The sequence below is a fragment of the Eurypyga helias genome, unplaced genomic scaffold (assembly GCF_000690775.1).
Source record: "Eurypyga helias isolate BGI_N326 unplaced genomic scaffold, ASM69077v1 scaffold20355, whole genome shotgun sequence".
In the NCBI taxonomy this organism is placed as follows: domain Eukaryota; kingdom Metazoa; phylum Chordata; class Aves; order Eurypygiformes; family Eurypygidae; genus Eurypyga; species Eurypyga helias.
In genome coordinates, this window is record NW_010253760.1 from 58200 (window position 1) to 76788 (window position 18589).

General features: G+C 39.9%; 1 protein-coding gene across 1 annotated transcript in view; it reads left to right on the forward strand.

Moving 5' to 3' along the window:
* Positions 1–18145, forward strand: part of ROS1 (ROS proto-oncogene 1 , receptor tyrosine kinase) — a 59202-nt gene extending 41057 nt beyond the window's left edge. Inside the window, exons 30-42 of the mRNA XM_010152784.1 lie at positions 2185–2417; positions 5423–5599; positions 6626–6800; positions 7261–7378; positions 9386–9573; positions 10214–10306; positions 11153–11288; positions 11730–11892; positions 12165–12229; positions 14798–14927; positions 15960–16057; positions 16692–16895; positions 18007–18145. Of these exons, the coding sequence (XP_010151086.1) occupies positions 2185–2417; positions 5423–5599; positions 6626–6800; positions 7261–7378; positions 9386–9573; positions 10214–10306; positions 11153–11288; positions 11730–11892; positions 12165–12229; positions 14798–14927; positions 15960–16057; positions 16692–16895; positions 18007–18145 (1919 nt within the window). The remainder of the gene's footprint in view (positions 1–2184; positions 2418–5422; positions 5600–6625; positions 6801–7260; positions 7379–9385; positions 9574–10213; positions 10307–11152; positions 11289–11729; positions 11893–12164; positions 12230–14797; positions 14928–15959; positions 16058–16691; positions 16896–18006) is intronic.
* Positions 18146–18589: the final 444 nt, after the last annotated feature.

The window sequence follows — 18589 nt, forward strand, 5'->3', positions numbered from 1 at the left end:
CAGCTGTGCCCAAAGAAACATTTTATCCAGATTAGCTGGAAACAAGCACATGCCAGGGGTCCCGATTCCCTTTCTTCTTCTCTAGGGGATGCACTCTGTGGTGTCCTCAAAAGCTCATACATATAAAAAACAACTTCTTTTTTTGTCACCATTGTCAACAGGAGAGCACCACCTGTGAGCTGCTACTGGCTCCTCTTGAGCACAGATCGTTCCTTGGTTTTTGTCCTGGGAGAAGTCACATTTTTTCCAATTAAGAAAATGCCTGTTTAAGAAGAACCTCTCTTCATCTTCCAACTCAAAGTTAAACAAGAGGTGCAGGCACACTGCCACTGTCCTTCTGGGATTCAGACATGCTATACTTTGGAAGCTCTCTTCCAACCATGCTACTTTTTTTCCCCTCTTAAGAGCCCGATCTCTTAGCATCTGCTGCATCAAGCAGAGAGGCTCTCATCCTACCTGGATGTCTGAATATTATAAGCATAATCCTAAGGAGTCTATAGCAAAAAAAAAAAAACACCCAAGAAAATCTGGCCTATGATCAATAGATTTCAGTTCTTTGCATGGGAATCCATGTCTGCATTGTAAAATTTGTATGACACACTAATTGAATAAGATTGAATACTATTGGGATGTGGCAGGATTTCACATCATTGCTTCTTTGTGTGGTAAACTGAGCCATCCTGCAGCAATGTACACCCTTACAGTGGTGAAACATAAAGGTAGCATATGAAATGGGAGACTGGGTTGCTCCACTGAAATGGAATTTTCAGTCTCAAGTTAAAAGGAAACATGAAACTCAGAACAGACTTCTCTAGTGGGGCAAACCAAAACGCTGGGATCAAAATAAAGTCTTAGACAAAAAAATAACCCAAACCCAAAAATCAGAAAACCCCACACCAAATCCCAAACCATGAGCATTTTTATTATATATTTTTACCAACAATCAGAACTTTTCAAAATATTTTGAAAACTTTCCAACCAGCTGTTACCAGGATATATACGTGTCCTGGCACTTATGTTCTCAATGTCATGAATGTAACTGCTAGTTTAAATTGTAATCAGATGCTTCTAGAGCCTCTTGAAGTGTGTACACTATTTCACACCTCTGATGATGCGTGAATTCCCTCTGTCTTTCCCTCAATTCTGTAACAAAATGAAAGAAGTTTGCATTTCTCTGTACTTCCCAACAAATAGCAAGACAGAGGGAATGAAAAGAACCGTAAAATGACTTGGAAAAATTAATGTATTACTCTTGCCACAGAGTGTCACTCTTACTCCACATATGTTTTAGCTAATGAAATAAGAAATTAGTCTTCTTTACAAGTCTAGCTTCTGCACTTTTCATTTAAATAACCTGCAGTCTTGCTTCTAGGACATAAATTATAGCATATGTACTAATTCTGATATGTTTGGAACATAGTGTAATTACTTGTTAACTTTTTACCTATCTGAACAGATTAATAGGAAAAAAGAAATTTTAATGCAGAGTTGGGGCATGCCATATACCATTTCAAAGTCTGTGATCTCAGAGCTTCAAAGGAAGAGTTTATTTTTCCAAAACAATTAGTGAGTAACCAGCTGGCATGGACATCAGACCAGCAACCCTGTTTCCTGCTTACATAGCCTAGCCAGACCATGTATTTCTGAGCAAAGCTGTAAATGATGGCAAATAATTCTCAGTTTTGGTTTTAATTCCTTCAGGTTTTTCGGTTCAAGAAATGAATTTCCAATTGGAATAGTGCATGAGTACCTTTTTAGTGCCTATCCAGATAGGTGTCATTCTAAACTCACATCTGAGACCCTGATTAGGAAACTAAGAGAAAGCAGGAATTTAATAATATGACTATAAATGTAGCGGTATAGGATAGCAGCTGGGGTTTGTTTGTTTGTTTGTTTTATCTGCTTGTGTAGTAGGATAACCAAGGAGATATTTAAAATGTCCCTCAAAATATTTTGAACTTGTCTGTAGCTGACTGACTGTACAGGAATGTGAGTTTTACATGTGTAGAGTGTCAGACCTGTAAATGGATCATATTTATATGCTTATAATCTTTTTTCTTTCTTTAGTGACATATCTTGACTTCTCTAAAAACAAACAAACCAACAATCAATCAAACAATCAAACAAACAAAAGTCTAGTGAGATCTGTACCTAAAGGTAGATTAATTTTTCTACCTGTTTCAGTACCAGAAGCAGTTGATTCCATTAAGACAGTGGTTTTGTCAGACACCACCATCGACATATCTTGGACTGAACCTTTGAAGCCAAATGGACCTCTAGAATCCATCCGCTATCAAATCTCTGCGAATTTATTACCTCCTGTCCCAGCAACACCCTTGCGAAAAAATGAATTTCCAAATGGGAAGCTTGCCTGGTCTGTCACTGGGCTGCAATCGGGAACAAACAATTCTTTCAAGGTATGATTACAAACAGCTTTACCTGTCTGTTCACTAACCTGCAAATCTTTACCCTGCACTTATGTAAAGCTAAATGTGTATTTTGAAAATATGAGTTCGTAACTTGGCAGGCTTCTGTCAGCCTTTTAGCTTTAAGAAAAATTAAACATCAGAGTTTATTCCTACATGGACTGTTCAGATAAAATCCTTAGAGCTGAGATATTTTCCATTTGGGGACAACATTACAGATCTCAAGAGTAAATAAGAGTTTCTGTTGCAATCCTGTGGTTATTGCCCTGATACTTGATGCAACATGTTAAGTGAGGTTCAGCCAGGAGAAGAGGAGGCTCCGTGGATACATTACAGCACCTTCCAGTACCTGAAGGGGCCTACAAGTGAGCTGGGGGGGACTTTTTACAAGGGCCTGTAGTGACAGGACAAGGGGTAATGGGTTTAAATTGAAAGTGGGGAGGTTTAGGTTAGATATCAGGAAGAAGTTCTTCATAGAGAGGGTGGTGAGGCACTGGAACAGGTTGCCCAGAGAAGCTGTGGATGCCCCATCCCTGGATGTCTTCAAGGCCAGGCTGGATGAGGCTTTGAGCAACCTGGTCTAGTGGAAGGGGGTCCCGCCCATGGCAGGGGGGTTGAAACTACATGGTCTTTAGGTATTGAGGGTCCCTTTCACCCCAAACCATTCTGTGATTCTCTAATTCTATATTGTATCAAGGACAGCCATTTTGCCAATTGCTGCTTTTACTTTAATAAACAGCTTCTCATTTAGAACATTTTTTTTTCTCAGTCCAATAAACCAAAAGGTATCTGATATATCCATTGAGATATAAGTGATGACTGATTCTGTCTTGCAGCAGTCACAATTTAAATAAAAGTATATTATAAAATATGCATGCAAAGTTCACAAGAAAAAATATACATCAATGTTGACCTTTAGATAAATGCAGAGGACTAACAATGACTTAAAAATACAAGTAGGGGCTTGGCTATTTGGTGGCCTTTGAAGAAATTTTCTCTAGACAAAAATATTGCAGAGTGGTTGCAAACCCTCGGATTTTGGATTTAATTGAAATATGATGCTGTTAGTGCAATAGATGTAGTTTCTTCTACTGTCCAGGCAAGCCATAGACAGAGGAAGATTTAGATTTTTCAACTACTATATTGAAACAGGATATTTACAGAAATAGGAAATACAGTAATAAGCCAGTCCCAGGATACCTAGCAGAAGCAGCAGAATGGGATATCCATCCATCAGCTGCTGCAGTTCACGTGGACTCGCAGGTCAGCATCACACAAAAACATTGGTGGGTTGCGTAGTTATGCTGGGCTATGGATGGTGAGAATTGAGGGGCAGACACACCAGCCTCCCTGTCACCCCTTCTGTCAGACTCAGGCAGCAAGGCTTTCTGGACAGCCAGGCCGGGAAGAACACCATCCTGAAGTAGTGTCAGTATTACCTGCCTGAGGATATCAGAATGGTTTGGGTTGGAAGGGACCTTAAAGACCATCTAGTTCAAACCCCCCTGCCATGGGCAAGGACACCTTCCTTGTAGGCCCCTTCAGGTACTGGAAGGTGCTATAAGGTCTCCCCGGAGCCTTCTCTTCTCCAGGCTGAACAAGCCCAACTCTCTCAGCCTGTCCCCGTAGCAGAGGTGCTCCAGCCCTCTGAGCATCTTTGTGTCATTGCCGTAAGAATGAGTAGAAACAAATAATGTGGAGACAAAATCAAGAAGGTGGAGGAACCAGAGGAGTTCAAAGTAGTAAGGACAAAAAGGCAGTTGTGAAGGCTCTGTTAGTATGCTGAAGAACATAGGAAGAACAATAGCAGTATCTAGTGCTTTTTTTTTTTTTTAGTTTTTAGGAACAGCAGACCTGTGACTAGATATTTAAAACAGCTGCATGAAGCTAATGGTAACACAGCAGATCAGAAGAAAAGATTCAGTTAAAGAATATTTATGTAGGGTATATGTATTTAAGTCAGCAGCATCTCATGGCTTTAAACTACGTAAGGAGATCATTAAAAACAGTCTGTGAATGTTCACGATTATCTTCTGTAACTTTTGAAAGAGAGATGTCCCACAGAACTAGTGAAAAAAAGGTTACACTTGGCTTCAAAAAGGAAATAAATTATAGACCACTTTGTGTAATGTCAGTCCCTGAAGTAATTTTAAGGGCATATACAGTTTTATTAAGACTGTATTAGGATAAAATGTTAAAGAGTATACAAACATCTAGAGGATAACAGAGGAATAAAAATATCCAATGTGAATTTGTAAGAACAAGACATACTGCTTCTCCATTACAGATGAAGGGTTAAAATGAAAACAATAAATGACGTGGACATCAGGGCTGTCACCTGAGTGACATTTTCAAAAGCGACCAAGTAAACCTGTTGTCTGCAGAACGTGCACTGGGTGCATCACAAATACAGCCAGAGAGCGGTGTTCACAGTTCAAGCGTGGGCTGGGAGAACATTCAGCTGATGGCCAGAGGGGTTCTGTACTGGTCTTAACTGGATTTTGTGCTTTTATTAATGATGTGGATGGTATAATGGGAAATATGTATATAAACATATACCTATATGTATATATGTAAATATGTGTACCCAATCATAGGTCATATTTGATTGTGGCTTAGTGGAAGGCAGTGTGCTAAAGCATCTCCTCACCTTGTCGTTTTGTAATTCTAAAACATTCCTCAAAATGTGATGTGATATCTTCATGCCTGTGTAAGAGCTTGTGGCATTTAAGAAAGGTCTAGAATGAGAATAGTCTTGGTAGAAAGATGAAAAAAGAAACTAAGAAAATTCTCTGAGAAATGGGACTCTATGCCATGAGCTTCCATCCTAGAGATGTGTAATGCTGCAGCTGTGAGGCTCGAAATGTTTCTACATTATATCTATATTGCCTGAATACTGTCTTCTTGAAAACAGCTAATCTTCCAAACACTCAGAGTTCCTAAAGCCACCTTTCCAACTGGTCTGGTACTGTACAGTTCATCCATTTCCTTACTAGGTTCTTGCTTTTCATCCTGACGAGAACTGGTTTTCTGAAAGTGTCTCTGTTATTGCAAAAACTTTTGAGACACCACCTGCACCTGCCAACATAGTTCCCCGAAATACCAGTTTCCAGCTAGAGTGGAGAGCTCCTCTGCACGTCAATGGAACCAGCTTCTGGTTTGAGCTGCGTAAGGTAAAAATACCCCTTAGTTTTTATCCAGATCAGAGCAAATTTAACCCACTCTGTCCTGATGAGCAGGACAGGGTGGCAGGATGTATATGAAGAGTCTCAGTGGTTAATTTGGGCATGGTAACGTCAGTCTTAGTGGCTCAGAATGGGCAGGATGGAGGCAGTGTTTGCCAGGAACAAGGGGGAGTGCAGCTGCAGCATTTATTACTCCGTAGTGCCAAAGGACATCCTGGATGACCCCACTAGAATTCCTCCCCGGTTTCCTGTTTCAGTAGAGTCTACTCCTTTTTCCTCACTGCCCTCCCCAACCTGGCTTGTAGCTACAAATCCTCTGTCTGCTCTGCACAAGAAAGAGAAGAAATAGGTTTTCAGCATTAAATGTCAGCTACAACCTAGCACAAAAATTTTATTTTCTTGTGATAGAGGTTAGGAGAAAAGGCTGGAGAGAAAAATGAGTCTGGCACTGCAGACTGTGGTAGTAAGCACTGCAGTGACAGCAGCATGAATGGAAGGTTCAGATTTGAATGTCTGGACCACTGGACACATAAAATATCATGTGCTAAACTGGATCATGTAGATTCCTTAATATAGATAATGGGAATCATTAGGCCTACATCAAACATTTCCTATCTGCCCTAAAAAAAAGTCATAGCACAACCCCACTAAACCGTCCTCTTTCAATTGCATCATGGCAAGCTGAACTCATGGGCATGTCATGGTGATCCAGAAATACAAGCTGCACAGAGACAAGAAAAGGGAAAGCTCCTTTTAGCTTTGCAAATGGATCACTTAATCTGTTGTCTTTTGTGTCTGACAAGACCTGTAGGTCTCCTGAAAACAAAGAAAATAACTAGTTTTTGTGTCCTTAGTCTCTAAGAGGACAAAGTCCCATGATAGAAACACTACATGCATCATCTCTTTCCTATGATATTAAAAGATGGCAAAGTAGTTAATCCACCCAGGAATAGAACTGTGACACACTTTCAGCATGGGAAGAAAATTGACCATGATCATATTTTATTTTTCTAGTGGCAAACAAAAAGTGACTGGTTTTCTCCTGCAAACACTACATGCAGAGCAGATCTTGTTTACACGTGCAATCTCACAGGAACTCTTCCTGCAACCAACTACTTTGTAAGAGTAACAGTAGTTTATGTTACAGGAGTGCAAAGCATTTCCTCTTCAACAAGCTTTAAAACTACAGGTAAGCACGTAATGTAATTTTAAAAGAGTTTTCAGGAGATGAATATTCAAACACAATATTTTGTAAAATGTAGTGGGCAATTTTCTTATGCGAAGACCCAATAGCTGTGTGTGTTTGAAAGGAAATAACAGAGTACTATAACTGCAAAAGTAACTGGGTGAAAGACATGAAGTTCACTTCCAAGTGCAGCAGAGGAAAAGAGTGAGGGAAACTGAAAAGAAATGTCTATATTCATATGAACTCACAACTAATAGTGAAAGATTGCATGTGAATGAAAATTTTAAAATTTGTCCATCGCAAAGAGAAGGCCAAATATTTATTCTCCGTGGGGATTTTGATGTAGATCCCCTGTCCTCTTGTATATCTAAAGACCCATGTGCAGATCTGAAGTTTTTTCTGTGACCTTTGTTCCTCCAAAAACACATTTTAAGGGTTCTGTTTCTTCCTCATTTGGCCTAAGCTGGTGTTCCCAGTAAGCCAGGAGTTCCAAAAAGAGCAGAAGACACTAAAAACTCCATACAGTGGGAAAAGGCGGATGAGAATGGAAGCAACCTGACCTACTATATCTTAGAAAGCAGGTAAGCTACACGTGCAGACATTCTTCCCATAGGGAGCAGCCCAGAACAAATCCAGGTGTGCAGGGTCTTTCAGTTTGGCTGTGATGGGAAGAGTGAAATATCAGCTATGTAAATGGACCTTCTCATGGAATCTCTTTCTTAAGTAAATTAAGTACACCAACCTTGAAATGCAGGGATATATTTAGATATATGTTGGTGAATTAGAAGAAGATTTGGAGATATTTTCAAAATTTCAAGCATTTAGTATGTATTTTTGGCTAAAACATATGTAAAAGTATGTTAGTGTTCAGAGGACATATGGAAAGGTGTTATAAAGATGCCAGAAAAAATCCCACCAACATGGGATGGCTAGATAATTTTTAAAGTGCTCTATCATCAAATACAGATTGCCTGGACTATACATGTCACACTCATTAGACAATACTCATTATAGAGTGCCAATTCACACTTATTCCTGCACTGGTATTGGATGGGCTGAATGGATAGGTCAGAGTATATTGCTATGGGCAATTAATTTGAAATTTTTCATTTTTTGACCATGACCCTAGAGAGGTCTGTTTAAGGCAGTCAGTACAAGGCTTAATTAATGCATTATTTAAAATAGGGTCCATCTTCTGAGATATTCCCACGACACTGTTTTAAATCAGGAGTGATAGAGGGAAGCAATTTTATTATTTTACTATTATTTCTTTTTCCTCAGTAAACTCTGTGCTTATGAAAGCTAAGGAGTGACAGCACTGTGGAGCCAGGCATACTTCATCTATATAAGTTTTCACCCAGACATATTTTCCTGGTGCTGTAAGCTTCCTCCATACAGTTCTGTGAGTGTTCAACAACCCTGACCTGCATGCTATGAGACCACAATAACTTTGATATGCCAACAGCCAGTTTGTACCTGGCTTGCTGTGGATACAAAGAAAGGAGAGTGGACCACATCCTTGGCCTGTGTCAGAGCTGTGCTTTATCTGCTATGTTCTCCAGGCTCCAGCTTCTTATTCATGTCTGGAATCATAATGCATCACTGAGATGGTTTTTTTTGTTTAAGTGTAATGAAATAAGCTTTTCTCCTGCTGTTTGAATGTGCACGTGCTGCTGTTCTTGACTGAATTTTGTTTTGAGTCTCATGGTCCTCTTACACCAGGTAGAAAAATGTTAGGTTAGTTGCATAGTATTCTAGAAAATGTTTGCAAAGCTCTTTGAAATGAGCCGTTTTTTGTACAGCTCTGGTAGGGATGTGTACACACCAAGGACATGAATCTATAGTTTTCCCATGTTTTTCTGGTTTAGAAGTGTTTGACCTTTTTTCTGAGTTAAAACATGTTGGGAGAATGATTGACTTGTCCATGAAGGTCATTTCATATGAAATATTACAGTCCTGTGTGACATGAAATGATATTTCAGATGTGGCCTTTCAAGTTTAAATACATGGTCTTCTTTTGGTTGGTGAATAATCAGCTCTGAATTTATTGTGAGCAATCAATCTCAGTCCAATGGGGAAAGGAAGAAATATACCCAGCAGTCAGCAGATACTAAGGGAAACTGGCTAGCTAAAGAATTGTGTCTTCACTGCCAATGACTTGCTTCCTGTTTAGCTTATGAAACCTGATGCAGAAGAGCCACCGAATTACTCTGGGCATAGGAAAGCAAAAACCTCCAACAGGACACAATTTTTTTTTTTTCTGGAAAGCTGAATAAGAAGGTTTTGAAATCTTGTCTGTGAGGTGTACACTGAAACAGGTGAAAGAGTGCTGAAGCTTTTTATGTCTAAAACATTCTAGCATTTAATTTCCAATGCCAAGCCAAAGATGTGTGATTCCTAGCATTGCTGAAATGTCATGGTACAATTCTGTGCTCTGTAGCCAAAACCCCACAACCAGATTGAGCTTTCTTGCAGGCAGAGAGATGTTGTGAAGGCCAAGGAACTGAGGTGAGGAACAGGGGTGAAGCAGTAAAATTCCCTCAATGCATTAATGACATACCTGTGTTATTTTGCTGTGCCCATTGCAGGAAGCAGTCTGACAACACCAGGAAAGTCAAGTCCTTGTGGGAGGTGGTTTACAATGGCTCCTGTGCCAGTATTTGCACATGGAAGGCCAAGAACTTAGAAGGAACTTTTCAGTTCAGAGTGGCGGCTGCAAATTTACTGGGTCTTGGTGAATACAGTGACACAAGCAAGGATATAGTTTTGGGTGAAGGTATGTCCTGTACTTTCTTACTCTGTTAATCAAATTTTTTTACTCAGAATAATTATACCCATTTCTGAAGGGACACCTGCTATTTTATGATGATGTTGCTGCAGAGGTACAGTAATGCGGCTAAGAGGTGATAAATGGTGACATTTATGTGGTGACCCCAGCTGCTAGTGCTCATCCATTTTCTTTTGCATGGAACAGTGGACCTGAAATTCCCTTCTGCTCATTTATCCTGAGTTGTCTTGTGGCCCTGCACTTTGCATCATGATGTGATTCTTGAGGTAAAGCCAAGCATCTACACTGTGTAAGGATGTGAGAATTACTTCTCATTCTGGCCTTCAGCCAGAATGTTAGACCTGCACTCTGTGGGTGATTTTGAAAATCCCACCTTGAGTGGTCAAACATTTCAGTGTTTTCTTTTTCCATGTACAGAGTAGGCCCTCCCCATGAGAATGGCCCAGGGCTGAGGGAGAAGGATCAGTCTGACCAAATATAGACATGTACATACAGCCTACAAGAGAGCTTTGTGTGAAGGAAGACAGTTACACAGCGGGCAGCTCACAGGTTCCCTTAGCTCAGCTCCATAGATTTGGTATGGTTTGAATACACAGTGATTAACCAATTTTCCCTTTATATTTAACAGATACTATCATCTCCCCAGGCACCATCATTGCCATTGCTGCTGTGGTCGGCGTTGTTGTTCTGGGCTTGACTGTGACCATGCTATTTGTAATTGGTAGGTGGTTGAGGTTTTTGCATATCCTTGGTTCACCAGGCCTCAGTAAAAGACAGTTCAGATGGCAGGAGATGATGGGCCTACAGGTTTAGAGAAATGCTGAACAATTTCCAGTGCAGGAGCTGACAGGAGTTTCATGTATTCTCATCCTCTGAGGCCATAGAGATGGCTGATTATCAGGACACCAATTCACTCCATCCTCAGGCATTTCTTACTGTTGATTCTGTGCAGGGAGAGCACAGGAATGCTGAAGGAATTCTGATGTTCCTGTGTATCCTTATAAAAACTTGCATCTTATAATTCTCAAGTTGGATACTGTATTTATTCACCAAAGGGTCCCATTTTTTTCCTCCTAAGCTTTGTATCTGAAGAAAAAATGTAGAGATTAGCCTGAGATGTAGCTGTCCACATGTGAAGGTCCTGTCCTCTCACTCCTCATCCTCTTCCTGGGATATAGCAGCAGTCCTTCATGCTTGGGTCTTGTCATTTAACAGAAATGGATGCTTGACTGATTTCTTAGCTCAAGGAGCAGTTGTCTCTGTTTTGCGGGGAAAAAAAATGGTGGCCAGATGGAAACATCTTTAGCTGCTGGGGAGTCATGTTGACCTATCCGTGGAGACATCCAAGGTCAGGTTGGATGTGGCGCTGAGCAACCTGATCTAGTTGAAGATGTCCCTGATCACTGCAGGGGGCTTGAACTAGATGACCTTTAATAGTCCTTTCCAACCCAAACTATTCTATGATTCTAGTTGAACAGAATAACAAAAAGCCCGTAGCCTTTCAGCCTGCTTGCATGCTGGGATGCTCTCAGAGTGAAATATTTGATGATCTGCTTTTCTGTTCCAGTGTGGCACCAAAGATGGAAATCCAAGAAGCAGGCCTTGCCTGGAGAGATAGTGTTTATCAAGGAAGATAAAGAATTAGCTCAACTCAGGAGGGCGGCTGAGACAGTGGGACTAGCCAATGCCTGTTATGCTGTAAGGTATGTCCTTGGACAACTGTATTTTCAGGACAGAAACATCTAAGAGGGCTTCCCTGGACTAGTTTTCATGAGTGCACTCATCTCTGACACCTCAAGGTGGACTTAAGGACTGCATCTGCACAGCAGGACATGCCTGCTCTGAAGTGAGGGATGCCATGTTGGCTCCCCAGCATGTACCCTTGCCTGATTGACCCTAGCCCACCCAGCACACTCACATTGGCAAGGAACGTAAGTGCCCAGGGAAGGAAGAAGACCAATAGGTTTTCAAAGCTATTCTCAAAACCAATAGTTTTCCAATAGCTTCTAAAACATCCAGGCTTCACCTGAGGTCCCCTTTAAATAACCTGAGACAAATAGTACCAGGTTCATTTGAGGAAGAATTTTAATAATTATTCAAACATTCTTAAGTATTAACAAGTGACTACTATTGCTGTTTTGTAGCACTCTTCCTTCTCAAGCAGAGATTGAATCATTGCCAACCTTCCCTCGGGACAAACTGAACTTACACAAATTGCTAGGAAGCGGAGCATTTGGAGAGGTGTATGAAGGGACTGCAGTAGATATCCTGGCAGATGGAAGTGGAGAATCCAAAGTAGCAGTCAAGGTAATGACAGCTGTGTGGTGCTCTGGCAACAGAATGGGATGGGCAAAGAGATTTGGCTCAGAGGTTATACCACAGAAACAGATGTTTATAGATTTGGGTATTTCCTTGCAGTATTTCTTGCAAGTCACTTAAAGATGAGCCTACCTCTTTGTAATGATTGCTGGACAATACTGCATATTTAAGGCCATGGCCATGTCTGAATACTGCACTGAAGCACAACGTGATAACAGTGGTGGCGATCTGTTACTACACTTTTGCTTTCTGTTGAGCAGACTCTCAAGAAAGGGGCGACAGACCATGAGAAGAGTGAATTCTTGAAGGAGGCACACTTAATGAGGTAGGGACAGCTTTGCCACTGGGTACCCTTTGAAGCCAGTGTCACTTGAAGGTGGTAGCCTTCAAGACGAATGAAAGCAACACTTTCCTCTAAACAAATTACTGTGTCATTTTTGGTCTTCTCCCGTTTCTGCTAAAAAATTAAATCGCTACTGATGAATCTTATGTAAATAAAACTATAAAACGGATTAGCAAAATTTAAAATTCAGACTGCAAATTTAGTATGCTCATATCATGAATTTATTGTGTTTGAACTGACATATTTCAGTATCTGGCTCTCATAGAACCCAGTTAGTTGTTAAAGGCAATTAAGAAACATTTGGCTAATCCCATTTTATCAACATAAACTTATCAAAACAAGCTGATGCCTTGAAGTTTCAATATACTGTTGAAAAATGTGCATACTTACCACTAGAGGCTGCCACATACCTCTTCTATTGAGGTAGACTTAAAAAACATAATGCATGTGTCACCAGTGTGAGAATTTCACATAGAAAGGCCTGTGTGTCAGCTAGAAATCTGGTTTTCCAGAGTCTACACAGAGGCAAGTAGAAGTTGAGCTGAAGTTTTCAGCTGGTAACATAAGACTGAGAGTAGGTTTAGTTTTCAGATGCGCTTCTGCACTTGTTTGACTTCTATTTAATGAGTGTAGAATTAGAAGCATCTTTTGAAAAATGAAGGATTTTATATCCTGTACGGAAAACATATTGTTACTAAATTAAAATTAGTTTTTACGGCATTTTTCTTGTGTTTACATTAAAAAAAATATATTGCATTGCTTTGCCTAACTTTTTTCCACTCACTTTACACTGAATGAGGTTAAGAGGCTTGTGAAAACCAAAATGAAACCATATCATTAAAGTGTAAATTCGTGACAAAGAATAAGTGCTGTGTGTAAACTTCCTACAATACATCTTCAGTCTAAGTGGCAGTCAGAAGCCCAGTTCAGATTTCTTTCCTATGTAGCATGGAAATTATACGTACATACAATTATAGCCTCGGAAGCTTCCCTAATTCTGTGTTCTTTTTACAACTAATAATGCAAAATCATAAATCCTGGGAAAATATATAATTAGAAAGTACTGCCTTTAAATGTAAACACTAATGTGGGCCCATATGTACCCCAGTGCAATGAGATACCTAAAAGAATATAATAAAAATATTAAATATTATGTATTTCCAGTAGTCATTAGATAATAATAAAAATAATTGGTATGTTTTATATGCTTTAAAAATTTCATTTTTTTAAGGTGAAAAAAGAGTGATTTAGTTTCCTTATGATGGACTTACTGATTTTTCTTGACATTCATCTCTAAACTCTCATAAATGAAACCAAGGACAGAAAGGGGACATAAGTGGACCTGATTGTTTACAAACCCTGATGTTAGATATTTAAATGCAAATGTTTATTAAAATTTGGATTGTAGTATTATATATGCTGTGCCCAGTTAAGCAAAGACTGTTTCTTCTATTATTGTTATGCAGCAATGGGAAAATAGTTACCTGCACTGCAAACAGTCACTTGGTATTGGTTCTTGGTGAGCCATTTGTCTACAAATACATATAGCAAATTCTTGGGTGTATCCCATTGCTTGGGAAGTAAGGAATGACAGCTCAGTGGAGAAAGGGTAAGGAGCTGTAAGGAAAGTGCCAGGCGCTCTTTCCCCTCTTTTGTTCTTATGGGTGCCAAAGTTTGTGCATCAGGGGGAACTGTCAAGCCCAAAATAAAACTTTTTGCTAAAGAGTTTTTGCCCAGACCTAAGATTGTGTGAATTGAAAGAGTTTAGAAGGAAAATGTTCCTCTGTTCTGTTTGTTTACACTATTTGACAGCACTCTGGCGACCACCAGTTTCTCTAATCAAGTCAAGTTTCTCTCACTGCTGGTGCAAGTCCTTTCACACAACAGCACGAAAGGAAAACCATTTCTAATTCAAGAAATGTGATTGTAAAAACATGAGCACTGACAGAGGCAATAAATATTCTTCATTCTTTGAAAAGTGCTAGATCTGAGAGTGCTGATTGCTCTGTGGTAATCCCTATCTTTTTGGACACCCACACAGTCAATTACTAGCATACCTGGAAATATTCCCTGTGTGTATTTTGTTTCTCTTGAATATGTACTGTGAGAAACAGTTCCCTTTTACCTTTCTCTGTGCATTTCTCTGAATCAGCAGTTCTACTGTGAATAGAGTAGTAAAATTACTCTATTATAATGATATAGATACCTTTAATGTACAGGTGGCAATTCATGCTATTCCTAGATGAGATTGCCATTTGGCTACCTTTCTTTGCTTCCTGGAAATATGATGAAGTGTGCTTTTAATATGTCTGCATGCATTAGAGTGCCCATCAAAGTACAGCATAAGCCTGTGTTTTGAAAGGATGTCCCTGAACTTTCCCCATGACTGAGCAGATCCAAGCACTCTAAGTTACTACATCGGGTTGTTGGTAGAGGCAGGATTGTAAAGGCCAAACTGCTCATTCATTGCCTGCAGTTATATGCACTTTATTAGCCATCAACCAGCTGGATTTCTCATATGTAATCTTACAGTTGTTTCCTTCTCTTCAGTAAATTTGATCACCCCCACATTCTGAAGTTACTTGGTGTGTGCCTGTTAAATGAACCTCAGTACCTTATACTGGAGCTGATGGAAGGAGGGGATCTACTTAGCTATTTACGAGGAGCCAGAAAGCAAAAGGTAGGGAAAAGACCATGAGACCTGTATTTTTAACCAGTAACTACCCACAGTTTCTCTGGTTTTCCCTTTCTCAAAGGCCATGCTGATGTTCAGCTGTTTCGGTACCTGCAAGGTCTGACCTGGCTTTTCCCTAACCCCCACACTCAATGCTGAGTGTTGACCTTGCATTCAGAGTTGCTGTGAAGAAGACTGAATGTCATTAGACCACTGACCAAAACTGTGTTCGCAGTCATGAGATGTCTTCCAAGTTTCTCTCTATGCATACCATGAAGGGTCCTTTGAAATATCATCAGAAATAATGGTGGTCGTGTATGTGGTCTATCTAGCCTCATAAGGTTTGGGTTTGGGTTGTTTTTTTTTTTTGGTCTCTTAATAGCAGCAGTATCCTTAATATGCTAGACATAGTCCAGGCATATAAGAAGACACTGCTCCTGTATCCTCAAAGTCTTTAGAAGGAAAGAAAAGTGAATAAAGAACAAACCTCTTTAATTAAGTATTTTTTTCCATAGTTATCATGCAGATTAAGAGAATGGATGTTAGGATTGTAGGTCAAAAGGACTTGACACTGAAATTTTATAACTTTATAGCAATTGGCTGGTTCATTTACACGGTCAGACCAAATCCACAGTCAGTATTGAATTCTACTGAAACGTGTATATGTGTATTCTGCTAGAATAATATACTGATTAATACAGCAGCAAGAAAACCTGATCTGATAGTGGGAGGAAATTTTCAGGGTCCTGTTGCTTCAGCTATAGTAGAGAAGCAATTCTGAAAGTCCTAGGATATTCTTAGCCCCAAATCAAAGAACAGGATGTGTTCACTTGCCTTGCAGTGCAGTGATTTGGCAGTTTATCTTACTGGTATTTGGCATTCACTCTATTGACATACAGAGGTTTTTCACCTGTGTTTTGTATGTTTTGGAAAAAATCCTATAAATTTCAAAAGAGAAAACAATACCATCTTTGCACAGGGAGGTTGTCATTCTGAGTTTGTAAAGCTGGAAGACATGGCTAACTTTGTTTCTTGTAGCTCCAGAGACCCTTACTGACATTGACTGACCTCTTGGATATATGTTTGGATATTTGCAAAGGCTGTGTCTATTTAGAGAAAATGCGTTTTATACACAGGTACAGTATTTTTTTCATTAATCTTCCAAGGTTTACCCACAATATTGGGACTTATTATCTTACCTGGGAAAAAATGCTTGGAAAGATGTCACAATGTGACAGGGAAGGTGAGAGCATTGGAATAAAGTTCAATGTTATGTTTTTATGCTAAAAATCACCTACAGTTCTCTCACAAAATGGTGGGCTGTTCTAAAATCTGAGTCCAGGACTCATTGCATCCTAGGCAGGAATTATATCCCATGCAACAAAGGGCAAAGGGCAAGTGGGAAGATCCATTTACTGACTTAATCTGCTTAATGGTAGCTATAGAGGACACAGAGCCAGACTTTTCTTAGAGATGCACAGGGAAAAGATGAGAAGCAACAGGCACAAGTTACAGCAAGGTAAATTAGATAATGTTATTCTCAATGTGCAGGATCAATCATTGGAACAGGTTATTCAGGGAGGCTGTGTCATCTCCAGTCTTGAAGGTACGCAAAACTTAACTGGATGAGGCCCTAAGCCATTTGATCTGACCTCGAGGCTGGCACTGCTCTGAAAAGGGGTTTGGATCAGATGACTTCCAGAGGTTCCTTCCGACCTGAGTTATTCTGCAATGCTAACTCCATCCTCTTGTTTCTGCCTTACAAATCAGGGACCTTGCTGCTCGCAACTGCCTTGTGTCTGAGAAGGGGTATGAGAGCTCTTTCCGGGTAGTAAAGATCGGTGATTTTGGACTTGCCAGAGACATCTATAAAAATGATTACTACAGGAAAAGAGGAGAAGGCCTACTCCCTGTCAGATGGATGGCTCCGGAAAGCCTCATTGATGGTGTCTTTACAAATCACTCTGATATTTGGTAAGTTACAGCAGCCACATGGCTGCTATATTAATAATCATACTAGATCCCACAGCATGAAAACATTGGTTTACAGGAGGAATTATTAGGTTTCATATTGCCATCTCTAATAATTTTAGGCTATGACAGATTTCCCCTAAGTGATATTTTAATGAGCTAATGAAATTCTGGCAATAAGACAATAGCTGCATGGATATATTTATTAACGCTTTGAGCTCTAGCCTTGGATTTTGGCTGGAAAGAACTAGTGTCACTTAATCAAACAATTTTGTTCTAGGCCCACAATGTGGTTTTTGCTTGGGCAGTGAATTGACTGCCTGTATGCTGTTGTATTTTGTTTTCCATTAAGTTAATTGGCATTTCCTTCCTAAAGCCAAATACTTTCCTCTTACTGTTTCACTCTCTTCTGGTGATTTCTTTATTTTAAACCTCAAATTTCTCAGCATCATTAGGGGAAGGTCATAGTACTTTACTGTTTAGGTTTACTTAAAGTACGTGTTTGGGTGGGTTTGAGTTTATGGTGAAGAAGCAGAGACCCACTCTCAGAAGACATAGAAAAAACCAAACCAAACCATACCATATCTATTAAACCTAAGATTCACACACATTTATATTTCAGTAGCCATAGGTACTCATAGTGGTCTATAGCCCACCAGTCTTGTCCAAGTCCTCAGCCCCTGCAGCCCGTCCATTTGACTGCCACTCTTGCATTTATCTAAGCAAGTCATTTAATGCCCTGTGCCAAAGCAAATGAGGTGCTGATTGCTTTTTGAGTGGTGCTTAGGGGAACTTGTCTCTCTCCATTTCGAATGACACCTCTAGGGTTTTCTAAATATTGGTTTAAGTGAGGACATGCTCAACCAGAGTGTTGCCCAGGGAAGCTGTGGGCACTCAGTGTCTTCTAAGCACCACCTCAGTGAGTCTGGGAAAGTGTATCAGTTCTACATATTTATTTTAGCTCTTCCAGAGGCTGGCTTAAGGGTGTATGAATTGTTTCACAAAAAATTTAGAACATCTCAGTGTTAATTTTTTCGAGTCTTAGAGACAGTTCAACTGTTGATAGGGAGATTTAGCATGATCACTATGGTAACTACATTTTTTTTTGTCTTAGGGCTTTTGGAGTCTTAGTGTGGGAAACATTAACTTTGGGTCAACAGCCATATCCAGGTTTCTCCAATACAGAAGTTTTGCACCATGTACGATCAGGAGGAAGGCTGGAATCTCCAAACAATTGTCCTGATGACCTGTAAGTTAATTTTGTTTAAGTGTTGTTGATAATATTTATAAGCAAGAGGCTTATTGTCAGGTGGCCATCATTTTGGATGTTACTCATGCCCATGCAGAGTTCAACATCCTCCTTTTTTTCAGGTAAAACAGGTAGCACTTTAGCTGCCAACCTTCTATTAACTCATCCAGTAGTGCAACATGTGAGTAAGAACTTAAGTGTGAAGTTGAATGGTGGTTCTGGGGCATGAATCTTGTAGAGGCTGAGAGTGCCTGGTGGTACGAGTTAAAAGTTAAGACAGCTTTAAGAAAGAATTTACTGGTTCCTGTACACCATGTGCCTGCAATAGCATATGGCTGGCTTTCTCATTGGTAGCTGCAGGAATTAGGCTAATATTAGAGCGTAAGTGGAAAACAATCTGTGCTCTCTTTGCAGATGTAACTCTTACAAAAGCCAATAAGAAAAGCTC